Here is a 12,925-nt window from a genome sequence, read left to right on the forward strand (position 1 = left end):
GGGAGAAAAGAGGCATATTATTTTATAAGGAAGTGTCATGTGACTTTATGAATTGGTGAGTTGCTCCCACCTTGGAAATCTTCTGCATTCTCCTTAATTACTTTTATTAATTTTTTAAACAAAAATTCATTAAATAAAAGTATATTTGTTAATATATCTTGGAAATTATAAATTTTCTATATAAATCATGAATTTTTTAAAATAGTAGGTCGAAATTTTCAAAATTCTCTTCATATTATTTTATAATGGAGTGTCCATGTGACGAATTGGTGAGTTGCTCCCACCTTGGAAATCTTCTGCATTCTTCTTAATTATTTTTATTAATTTTTTAAACAAAAATTAATTAAATAAAAGTATATTTGATAATATATGGGGAAATTATAAATTTTCTATATAAATCATGACTTTTTTAAAATAGTAGGTTGAAATTTTCAAAATTCTCTTCATATCCATCCATATGTTATATTATCATTTAATCCATGTTATTCTAATATTATATTGTTATGATTTTATTTGTTTATTTATTTATTTTTATCACTATGAAAATAAAATGTTATTATCAAATAAATATTTTTAACAATTAATATTACATAAAATGAATTGACTTCTCCCCTTTGTTTTTCATTTTCTTTGGTATATTTTCTTGGTTAAATTTAGTTTTTATAATTAAAAATTTTAAAACAATTTTGGAAATCATATTTGGTAACCTATTTTTTTACATTTGGTAAAAGTGTAGTTTGTTACATTTATTTGAAAGGAAAATAAAAAATAGGAACTAAATTTTTCAAAATTAAATTTATTTTTACAATTTTGAAAATATTTAAAGTTAATGCCTTATGGTATTACTTGCCAATATATTTTCTAAAATATCCTTTATAATTGGATACTAGAGAGTCCCGTAGAAAGTGCTTTTAGTTTAAAAATTATTTTTAAAAAGAAATCAAGAAATATTTTTAAAATTTTAAAAAATCGATTATAATATTAAAAGAAATTTATAGTGTTTCCGTATAAAACACTTCCATATGTGATTATTCTAAAACCATTAAAATAAAATAAAAATTCATTAAAAATAATTCGATTAAAAACACTGCTAAATGCTCTGAAAGTAAACTCTCACTTTCTCTATGCCATTCTCCAAACAAACTCTAGTAGAGTGAAAAATTAGAATTTAATTAATATGCAATATAAAAACCTAAATTTTAGCGGACCGATAAATATTATTTTATAAAAATTAAATAAGCATTAAAAAAAAATTATTTTTCTTTATTTTGAATTTTATCTTAAAAATTAATTTTTAATTAAGAATTTAATTTATTTTTATATTCAATTAAATTTAATTTATTTTTATATTTAATTCTTCTCATTATGAATTAATAAATAAAATGATTAAAATTTTAAGATACAGAGTTAAATATTTTATTTTAAAAATTAAAAATAATATGAAATTTATTTAATATAAATAACTCTATGTATTTAATTTTATATTAGTTTATTTTTATATTTCTATCCAACAACATAGTTGTTGTACATTAAAAGGCTAAAAAAAAATCTAAACTAATAAAAAAAACCATCAAAAAAGGTTTTCTCTACTTGCTTCAAATAATTTTTTGTCTTTTAAAAACAAAAATAAAATTAAAATTATCAAAAATATTTAATTTTTATAAATATAAAACATAATTATTTACATTTTCTACTTTTGAAAATAGTAAAACTAAATAGTATCCAATATGTCTTAATCAATCAAATTTTATCATGGAAAAAGACAAACTAAAGGTATGCTTGGAAATATTTTTGAAAATAGTTATTTATAAATTATTTTTTATAACAATTATTAAAAATAGTACTTAATTGTTTTCATAAACAAAGTTTTGTTGAGAAGCATAAATATAAAAAATGGTTTCTCGACTTATTCTATGTGAAGTCGTTTCCTACTTAATACCATACAAAAATTCTTAAAATATTCTTCATATTTTTAATTATTTCTCAAAGCACTAGATGAAATTGTTTTAGAAACTAAGGGCCCATTGAACATAATTTTTTAAAACTATTTTTTATTTTGTAACTTAAAAATAATTTTTAAAACAAGTTTAATGGTTAAACAAACTCATGTTTTCCTTTTCTTTTTAAAAATAAGTGAAAACAACTTATGCTCATTCTTTAAAAATTGTTCTCCATTTCACTTTGTTTTTAAAAGTTGTTTTTAGAGGACAATGACCAAACAATGTTAAAAAAAATTAAAAAACAAAAAATTATTTTTAAATCACACAACCAAATAAGCTCAAATTTGTTTTCAAAACAAATTGTAAATAAATTATTTTAGTAAAAAATTTGGCAAATGTGTTTTTTTGTTAGAAAAATGTTATATTTCTTTTTTGGTTCAAAAACTGTTTTTTGTTTTTTAAATAGAATTTCTTTTTAAGAGTACATTAAAAAAAATTCTTCTCTCATTACAAGAATCTATAAAAGAATAGAATTTGGTATAAACGAGAAAATTTTGATAAAATGCAAGACAACATACATTGAAGTTGAAAACCTAAAAGGTAATTATAATATTATTTTACTTTTATGTTCATCATACTAATAAAAGATTGTTTAAATTAGTCTCTTCTTTTAATAATAGTAAGTAATAAGTAATAAGCAATAAGTAACATAAAAATCATATATAAGACAACTTCAGCAATATATTTATTACAACTACTATGCTATATTCCTATTTAAATAGTATTTTTTTTTTTCTAAAGAGTACTTTTCTTTTGTACATTCTTTAATTCTATCATGGTTGGTAGGTGAATAATGTGGTGTAATAAATTTAATAAACCAACTAGTATAGGAAAAGAACAAAATAGGAAGCCAACCCCATCTTGGATCTTATGTTTTAATAGGCACCCAAGTAGGTTAACTTACTAATGTTAGTAAGTTGGTGAGGCCCTTTATTGACCTTCCACTTGCCCTTCGTCTCTAGTTGATGGGTATGGCCCTATGTTTTTCATAGGACTAGGTCTCTTTGTTAGAAGCCTTAATTTGTCTAAAGTTGTGGTCACAATGGTTTATAGTGAAGATAGAAAATGATTTGGGGAGGATAACCTTCAATGGTGTGATAAAAATAAGACAAAATTTTAATGTGAATAAATAATTGTAAAAGGGTGAAAACATTGAGCTACCCGAATGATTGCCTCCCTGTAATTGTCATATGATAATAAATGACTAATCTTCAATGGATTAGAGTATAATATCGTTCAATGAAAAAATTGTTATATGTGATAAAACACAACATGCAATATACTTATGATAAGTAAAAGGTAGTAGTGAGAGATTAAGAACTTACTCAAAAATGATTATAACTAAAATGTTTTTGTAAGGATATATGGATCCTTAGCCACATGTCAAACCAATAGGAGCAAGGCGTTTCAATTATGGGGCATTCGTCATAATATTGCTAAGGAACCCATCATGCTGCATCATATTAAATGTGACTCGACTACGATTATCTTCATAGTCATAACATTGGTCATCCCCATACAAGAAACGATCATCCTTTAGGAAATGTGACATGTTGCTTAAGTAATGTCATAAAAATTAACTTTGTAACGAATACGACCTCCTTAATAACTACATAACAATTGATCCATAAAGGTCATATCATAATCGATTCATAATGATTAGAACCTTAAAAAATAGCATAACAAAACCATTTAAAGTATTGTGTAACGACATCTTTATTACTTTTTCATAACCAATCCAATCAAAATCAACTATAAAAATGGGATTCGACCTTGGATCAAGGCAAACACTATGCACTTCATCTTTGGTCTATTTATTCTCAATTGGATCCATGGTTAACTTAACCATTGGAGAAGGGTTGACCTAAATGGCCCTTCCCTTTCTTGCCTCTCTATCTCGTTGCTCCTACAGAGAAACATGACACCAAATTCAACCATATTGGAAGGAGGATATAAATTATGGTTGGACTATTAGGCTTGATGGGCTTATATAAAATTAATATCATTTAATAATAGGTTAGGTTTGGATGAGCTTATATATAAAAAGTTAGGTTGTTGGGTTTTAGTTATATATATAGTTTTGCACCAACTTGAAAACATTATAATGAGGTTAAACATGTAGTACAATATTTTTGTGAAACAACTAACGTGAGTTTATTTTATTTGAAAAGATTAGTATCTCTATTGTTTGGATATACAAATATTGACTATCTTTTAGATCCTTACAAAACTCAATCTCAAATGAGGTTATGTATTTAATTATGGTAATACAATAGTATAGCCATCTCTTCAAATAATTCAAAGACACCTACGATTTATGAGACAAATTGTGAATATGTATGATTAAAGTCAATGATATAACATATTCTAGAATCATGTGCCCTATCCTCCATAAAAGATAATTTAACCAAGTCACACGAGGTGACACTGTTTACATGAGGGGAGAATATTGATATAAATGTATTGTACTATTTTTTTTCTTTTATCCAAATTTGTCCTACTCGATCCCTTGATAAAGTTTTTAATAAGATAGTCCTAATTATCAAATTGTTTTAATAACATTGTTATGTTTTTCTTCGGTTTTTTCTAATAAGACTTTTATTTAGACATATTTATGATAATCCAATTGGAGTATTATGAAAATTTATTAGGTTGTCAAAACCCGCTATTAATGATAAACATTATCATTATCTCTATTTGTATAGAAGGGAGATTATTAATCATCTCCTGACAACCATTTTTATTTTCTTCAACTTATCATGTAATAAAATACTATAAATATAATTTTTATTGGTAATCTCCTTATAATAAATAAAACATGCATTAATATTTTTATAATTAAAAAATTGAAAGTTAATTGAAGTGGTTTTGAGATAATTTTTGATGCCGTTATACCTCATCCCAATTTTCGTGGGTCATGACAAATTTTAATCTTCCTAAAAAATTTTCAAACTAAATATGAAGAAAAACCTACTTATTAGGCACAATAGTGGTAGGTTTGATTCCATCACTCATGTTGACACTTGACATAACTTAAACTTTAAACAAAAAAAAAAAAAAAAAATCAACAATAAGATTAAATAAAAATAAAAATTAATAAAAATAAAAATAAAAATAAAATAAAGCAAGTCAAGCGCTCTCATGCATGTGATGTGGGAAAGGCTCAAATTCGAGGCTTCAATTTTTCTTTGCTACAGAAGGATTCAATCTGGGTTCTGATCCTCTGCAGATCCGCCCACCGTTGCCCCCCAGCAGCCATGGTCTCCACCTTCAGATCCTCCTTCCTCCTCCTCCTCGTCTCTCTCTTCGCTCTACTGGCCTTCGCCTCCGAGTCCGATCACAAGGTAAATTCCCAATGCTGCTCCCTTTCACTCATTAGCTCAGCCTGTCGATGGGTTTTCTTTTTGGGTGATTCAATATTTTTTGGTGTGCAGATCTTGTTGAAATTGATAGGAATTTGTGAATTTTTTGGTTTGCGATATAGCATTTGTAAATGTATTGAGGCTTTGATGTGCTGCATTGGGATTTGGGTGTTGGGTTAGATCTCAACCTGGGTTTCCTGGGTTTTCTTGGTTCTGTGTATTCTTATTAATCGGACTTTTGCCTTGTTTGGTTCCTGAGAAAAGGTGAAAAAAGGGAAAAAGAAATTTGTTGAGGGTTAAAGTTTGGAAAATGCTGTTATTATCACCTACATTGGTCATATTTCTTTTTTCGGCATCGATGTGAGGGTGTTTCGTTGCGTCAATGTATTGACTGGCATGCTCCTTTGGAATCTTGGTTTTATTGCATTTCCATTTTTTTCTTTTGTCAAATCTGGGTTTACCCTGTTTAATTGCTGGGAAAAGGTAATGTTAACTTATCACGTTTTAGCAAAATGCTTGACTGGAATGTCATTTGTTTTTGTTTTTTTCTTGTTTTATTTTTATTTAAACTCTGGGTTTACCTTTTTGCATTGGCGAGAAACGATGGGAAAATGTGGTTCTTACAACCTATTTTAATTATTCCTTTTTACCTCCTGATGTGAGAGACGTTTATTGGGGCAAAACAATACAAAATTATTAAATAGCTGAGTTTTGTTCCATTTCTGATTTGTTTGTTAGTGGTTTGTATTTATATTTATATTCATTATTTATAAATCTGGGTTGAATTTTGGTTAGTTGCCTGAGAAATGGTAGGAAAATAAATGAAAAATAAAGTACTGAGACTTAAAAGTTTGGAAAATGTTCATTTTGTCTCATTAACTTTTCTAATCATATTTTTATTACTTTTCATCTGGGTTTTATTACATTTCCAAGTTGCTTTCTTTTTGTCAAATCCGAGTTTTACTTTATTTGGTTGTGAAGGGAAGGTGGGAAAAGACATGGAAATAAGCTACTGAGGCTTAAGATTGAAAAGTGCTGATCGGATCATACATTTTAATCACATTTTCTTTGTCTGACCAGTATGATATAATATTTGGATTTTTCTTATATTTTTCCTTTGCTTCCAGTTCTATTGGTAACCAAAGTATATGGAAATATTATTTCGGTCTGTTTTTGGAAGAAATATTATTTCGGTCTGTTTTTGGAAGATGACCTGTTGATTATTCTGTTTTCCCTTTCTGGAATCTGCAGGAGTTGATGGCACATCTATAGGAGTAATTTTTTCTAATATTTAATCCTGAAAAATAAGTAAAATAAGTTCTTGATCTTGGGTCAGAAGTATGCTTATGGATGTTTCTGTTTAATTATTTCTTTAGAGTCCGAAGATAAACTTCCCTGTTCATACCTGGATTACCTGATGCTGCCAGTGGTGGGTGTGATCAGCATCCTAGGTTTGGTATCCATGGATGGGCTTGAAGGACCCCATCACAGTGATGTTCCCTGGTTAGCCCCCCCACCCCAACCAAAAAAAAAAAAAAAAAAAGGAAAAAGGAGAAGATAAACTTCCTTGCCCAAGCCTGAGTGGATATTCTTTCTCAGACTTCTCTTCTGCATTATAGGATGATCTTTGTGTGTTTCTGTTTGTGTTTCTTTATGCTGAATTATATTTGAGGCTGTTACTATTGTTGAATGATATACCTTGAGCTTAATCTGAGAGTTCAAAGTGATTTCTAATATCATATCTGAGTTATCCTGCAGATTTTCTCTCCTTTCTCAGTATTGCCTCTGATATTTCTTTGAAGCTGTATTATCACATGTTCTACCTGTACTCTCATCTTCCGAAGTAGATATTTAGATTATTTATATGGAATTGTTACCCTGATATCATGCAAGAAAGCTAAGTTGTGTCAAAACTGTGTTCTAGAAAACTGTTTGTGGATAACAAGCCAAAACTGTAGAATATTTGCTTCCAAGATAAATTTACAATATTTTTCAGTCAATTGACTAGGTTGTGTCAAGTTTGAGTGGGATAGTCATTTATTTGTGTTTAAGATGACACATAAATGAGGCTGGGATAGCCAATCACAACGTGGCAAAATAGGGTCACTAAGAGCTATTGGGATGATCTTTGATGTATCTAGCAGTCTTTGTTTTTGGCCTAGGATCTCCTCAGGGTTTTCTCCACAAAAGCTCTAGAGTTCTATCCCTCCATTAAATTTTCCAGATTTCTGGCAAATGTTTACAAAGCTTCTCTCTTTTATGGAGTGGGCTTACTTATAGAGTGGGTTGTCCATCCTATAAAAATTGATGCTCACCCATTTATGAGAAGATATTCCCCTAAAAATTTCTCATTGGTCAATGAATGTCAAAATATATCATGGTGGATGGTGACAAATCAATCATATTCTGATTTCCTTCTTGACTCCCCTCAGAAGACTAAGGCAAAGAGGTGCCCTCTGAGGACCAGGCTACTAAAGAATCATTCAGTCCTAATTCACTGTAGTAGGATGAGAGAGTTGTGGGATTTGCTGCAGCCATTTATTGACTTCAGCAGGCTTTTCCAGTCTCAGTCAAAGACCTTTGATCTGGAAGTTTTGAGGTTGAGATAAATGGTGAAGGAAGGTTTAGTGATTGACTACCTTTTGTTTGTTTTGGTATGTCTAGAGAGAGTGTGATGACCAAATTTTTTAAATGGAAGACTATTTACATCAAATCCTAAATGATATTTTCATTAAATCCCTTTTGAAATGGTTCACTGTCTCATTGGAGATGGAAAATGTACCTTGTTGGATTTTTTGATAAACCGTACATAGCTAGTTATAGCACTGCATTTGTCTGGTCAGGAGATTTGGTTTTCCGATTTTTAGTGCATCTTGTATAACCCTATGTACATAAGGTGCACCCCCTTTTTATTGGATGCCTTTTATTAGAGTTTTAGTTTATATATATCCCTCCTTGGCTACGAGTAGGTGTTGAGCGTTAGGTTGCATAAAGTGAGGCAAGGTGAGCACATTGAATCCAATTTGCTCATTGGTGATTGTGTGTCTTTCCAAATCTTGGAGGGATAGAAGGAACATGGGGTTCCAAAATCATTTGGCTGAGGACCAAATATTTCCAGCAAACATGCATCCAGTTGAAGTGACATGAAAATATAGTATTATTGTAGGGATTTGATTTTCATCTTAAAGCTCTCTTTGTTGGGAAACTCTGTTGGGCACTCTACATAGAAATCATCATGAATGCTCTTAAGGAGTTAAATTCCTCGAAGCACTTTGGATAGAGGGGAGCATCTTTCAAACATCTATTATGGTGTTGACCGAGCCTCATCTTAATTCTATATTTTGAACTGTGCAATAGGTTTATTTTCATACCATGCACCATCTTTTTCTTCGCTAAGCCTTTCTTAGTAATTGCCACATTTCATAGTGAAATAACAAACAATTGGGCCATGTCTCACCTTCTTATTGTTCTATGAACATTATCTTTGATATATATTTTTTATAGGATTTCCACTGGCATTGACTTTTGAACCTTTCACTTTTCACAACATAAGGTCCTGAAATAACATCTAGATGACTTCTGTTGTCTGTTGCTGAAATTCACTAAAAAAATTTTCTCCCCGAGTGATGAAGTAAAGGAAAGAATGGAAAAATCATTTTTTTTATTCCTATGAATAATCATCATTTTAGGTCTCTTTTGGTCAAAGATGAATAGTTTGAGTAATAGTGGTAGCCTCTGATTAATATTAGGGGGCACGAAATTTGCTAAGGGTATTAGTAGACGGATATAGGTTTTATTTTAGCTAAGCATTAGAAAGAAAGTCATAGAAATATAATTGGTGGGTTGTTATACACATACGAGTTGGCTTCATATTACATGATTTTGATATGTAACCATATTTAACTATGGAGTTTTAAATGGCTTTAAATAAATCATCAAAATGCATGGTATAAGGTCAATTTGGATTTGGAGTTGAGCGATTTAAAAGGCTAAAGGTGGTCTTATGGCCTTGTGCTCAAATGAGACAAGGCATTGCGTCAAGAACAAAGCTTTATTCTCAACTTAATAAAAAACTAAATAATTAATGAAAAAAGAACAACCTCAAAAAATCTAATAAATTCTAATATATTCACGTGACAGTTAAATAATAAGAAAACCATACAATTTATTAGTGTCAAATTAATTATTTTCCATTGTCTACGGTTTCTAATTTAATTCCTCTTTCTCCCCTCTAAAATCCAACTCTTTCTTATGGCTTCATCAAATAATCCTCAACACTATTATCACTATTATTAGTAGGATTTTTTAAAATCATAATCATATCCAATTACTCTATTATCCTTCCTATTAGTGTTAATGTTCATCCATTCTTCTTCATCCATTACTTATCAAAAAAAAAAAAAAAATCTTCTTCATCCATCAATTGTAGTGGTTTTTTTTTCATTTATCTATCAATAATATAAAATTAACTACATATAAGCTCATCCACTAAGGTGGCTGAAAACTACTTTATTTATTCTTCTCAATCTCTTTTTTCCCCTCTCCATTCAAAGGGTTAATTGGTAGTTGTCTAAGCCGCTACTATGTAAAAAGATTTAATCCTAGATTTGAAGCTAAGACAAAACTTATAAATCTATACCAAAACCTGTAAAAAGCACAATTCATTAATAAGACTATTGAATATTAGGACTTAAACCTTTTATAAAATATATATAAAAGCATGTGAAGATCTTAGACCTGTTAAAACCCTTCACATTTGAGGCCTAAGCCTCAATTGCCTCAAGGCTATAGCCTCATGGTTGTAAGCTTCAATTATCCTTTGTTAAAGCCACAACCTCAAGGCTAATTTGCATAGCCTCGCTTTGGGGGAAGCCTCAATAGCCCTTTAAAACACTGTTAAACTATGAGACATCCTATATTCAGTTGTCTAACTATAAAAAGAAGTTTTAAGTTTTTATTTTTTTAATTTTTTTTTGTTTTTATCTATTTTATTAATTTCTCTGTCTTTTTAAAATTTCAACTTTGAGAATAGATCTAAAGAAAATTTATATGCCCCCAAATTTTCGTTAGTTTTATCAAGTCCAAATGTAGAGACATAGTGCTATGTTCTTGGGCAAGGCAGCTAACATGATTTTAAAAATCTAGCAATAACAATGTTATCGACCAATATTTGTGTTGCTTCCCTTTAACATCCTAAAGAATTTACACCCTTAAAAAAAGGTACAATTGGATATCCTTAAGAATGGCTTCCCTTTAGCAATAACATCCTTAAGAATTCACACCCCTTGCACATTACGATTGGATATCCTCTGTCAAATGACCATTAGCACAATTAGTGAAGGTTGATGATGCTATCAAAAGAGCTTTTCAATGACCAAAAATAGGCTTTCCTTTTCCCTTTCTCTTTCCCCTTTCTCAAAAGTAAAAAAAATGAAAAATAAATCAAATACCTCACAAAATTTCCCTACCATGACAATATTCAAGAAAAACACAATTGAAAGAGAAAATGTGGATAGACATGACATCTGCCACAACCATAATTGTTCAACTGCAGTTTTTGTAATTTATTTATTTATTTTTTAGGGATGGGGAAGGGGAAGAGGCTGTGATTTTTTATTTCTTATTTTTTTTTTATTGAGAAATGGGAAGAATTGAGAAAATGGAAGGGGAAGGAACAAGCGATGACTGCTTCCCTGTCTGCTGAGGAATGAGAAGAATGAGGGGAAAGGATGTCTTTTTTGGAGGTGAAAGTGATAATTCAAAGAGGCATTTTATACTTGTCCATTTTTCTGTTATTAGTGTTTGTTATATGAGGTCTAAAAGACATTCGAAAGGGAGTCGTGGTACATTTAAACACAGGGATTGTATGGGAAATTTATCCAATTAAAAAAAGAAAAAGCCTCTGGTAGAAAATTTTAAAGTAAACTTATGATGCTTTGACAGCTGAAAAAGTACATAAATTCGTTGTCCAAGGCTTCTAGTCATGTGTAATAAGTCTATGTCATATATAACTAATAATTAAGAGCCCATTTATGAATGATTTTGAAAGGGTTAGAAGCACTTCCTAATGCTTCGAAGCATTTTTTTTTTTCATGTAATACATAATAAAAAACATTACCATCAAAATAACTTTTCTGGTTTATAACAAAACATGGACTGACTTTCCATAAAAGTATTTGTGATAGAAACACTACTATTGGCAAAAATTGCTACAAGCTATTGAAGCGCTTTTACTAGCATCACTCCCCAACAGGTCCTAAATCTGATATCTTTTCCTTAGTTCTTTCTATTTTTAAGAATAAGAATCTAAGTTCTTGAAATGCAACATTTATTTCCTGCTCAGTGCCCAACCACAAATGTGCAAAGGTTTTGGTCATTTATGAAATAAGTGCAATTTATATTAAAATTTGAGTTGAAGGTGTTCTTTGAATTCTCTGAAATGTTCTTTGGCTGAAGTACTGAAGTTTTGTCCACCTAGAAAACACAGTTAAGAACAAAATTAGGATGAGAATTTCCTGCAAACAACAATATCTAATTAGAAATACATTAATTCTTCTATTTCATTTTTTTTTTATGTAGTTATGGGGAATATTAGACTAAAAAGATGCAAAGCAAGCTCAAAGCAACTCTTGGTTTCATGCAAATCATGGTGCTATCATGTTTTGTTTTATTCTACTCTTTGACATTGAGTGAGCATATAATGGTGTTGGACTGAGCATGTATAGTTTCCCTCTTTAGACACTGGCTCTGTTACAGTATTCATGAAACACTTAACTGGGAAATATGTGACTTAAACATAATATTGTATAAGGAAATCATTTGAATGGGAAATCATTTTTGTTTCTCCTGCAGTATCAGACAGATGAGCAGGTGACTTTGTGGGTAAACAAAGTTGGTCCTTACAATAATCCACAAGAAACCTACAACTACTTCAGCCTTCCATTTTGTCACCCTCCTGGCAATGCAGGTCACAAGTGGGGTGGCCTTGGTGAAGTTCTGGGTGGAAATGAGCTCATTGATAGCCAAATTGATATGAAGTTTAAAAGTATGTACTTCTCCTTTATTATTCATTCATATGTCAAGTATGGCTAAGGACCAACACCGATATAACCCTTTCTTTGGGCAGAAAATGTGGGAAGGACTACTATTTGTATAATTGAACTGGATGCAACAAAAGTTAAGCAGTTCAGAGATGCCATTGGGAAGTCATATTGGTTTGAGTTCTTCATTGGTATGTCCCTTATGTTACACTTCATGTTACTGCTCTTGTTTCTCTCCATGGCACATTTGAGTAGCTTCTTTATTTTTTTTCCTTGGTCATTTGCATGCTTTAGTTAATATATAATGCAAAATATATGGTTTAACTTCTTCCTCATTACCACTTTAACCTTTCTTCTCTTTTGCCTGCATGATGCTCATTACCAATCCAGATGATTTGCCTTTATGGGGTATGTACTCATTTCACCTTTTTTTGTTCAACTTCTGAAGATAGTTGGATCTGCTTCTGAACCTTTTCATCATTTAGCAAATAATGTTTTGATGACCAGGTTTTATTGGTGAGGT

At 30.2% G+C, this 12,925-nt stretch overlaps 1 protein-coding gene across 1 annotated transcript in view; it reads left to right on the forward strand.

Annotated features, from left to right (window-relative positions):
• Positions 1-5,141: 5,141 nt before the first annotated feature.
• Positions 5,142-12,925, forward strand: part of LOC117907645 (transmembrane 9 superfamily member 1-like) — an 11,525-nt gene continuing 3,741 nt past the window's right edge. The window contains exons 1-5 of the mRNA XM_034821260.1: positions 5,142-5,344; positions 12,215-12,407; positions 12,489-12,593; positions 12,793-12,810; positions 12,910-12,925. The exon at positions 12,910-12,925 is cut by the window's right edge and continues 82 nt beyond it. Coding sequence (XP_034677151.1) covers positions 5,258-5,344; positions 12,215-12,407; positions 12,489-12,593; positions 12,793-12,810; positions 12,910-12,925 — 419 coding nt within the window. The 5' untranslated portion in view covers positions 5,142-5,257. The remainder of the gene's footprint in view (positions 5,345-12,214; positions 12,408-12,488; positions 12,594-12,792; positions 12,811-12,909) is intronic.

The sequence above is a fragment of the Vitis riparia genome, chromosome 18 (genome assembly GCF_004353265.1).
Source record: "Vitis riparia cultivar Riparia Gloire de Montpellier isolate 1030 chromosome 18, EGFV_Vit.rip_1.0, whole genome shotgun sequence".
NCBI classification, from domain to species: Eukaryota; Viridiplantae; Streptophyta; class Magnoliopsida; order Vitales; family Vitaceae; genus Vitis; species Vitis riparia.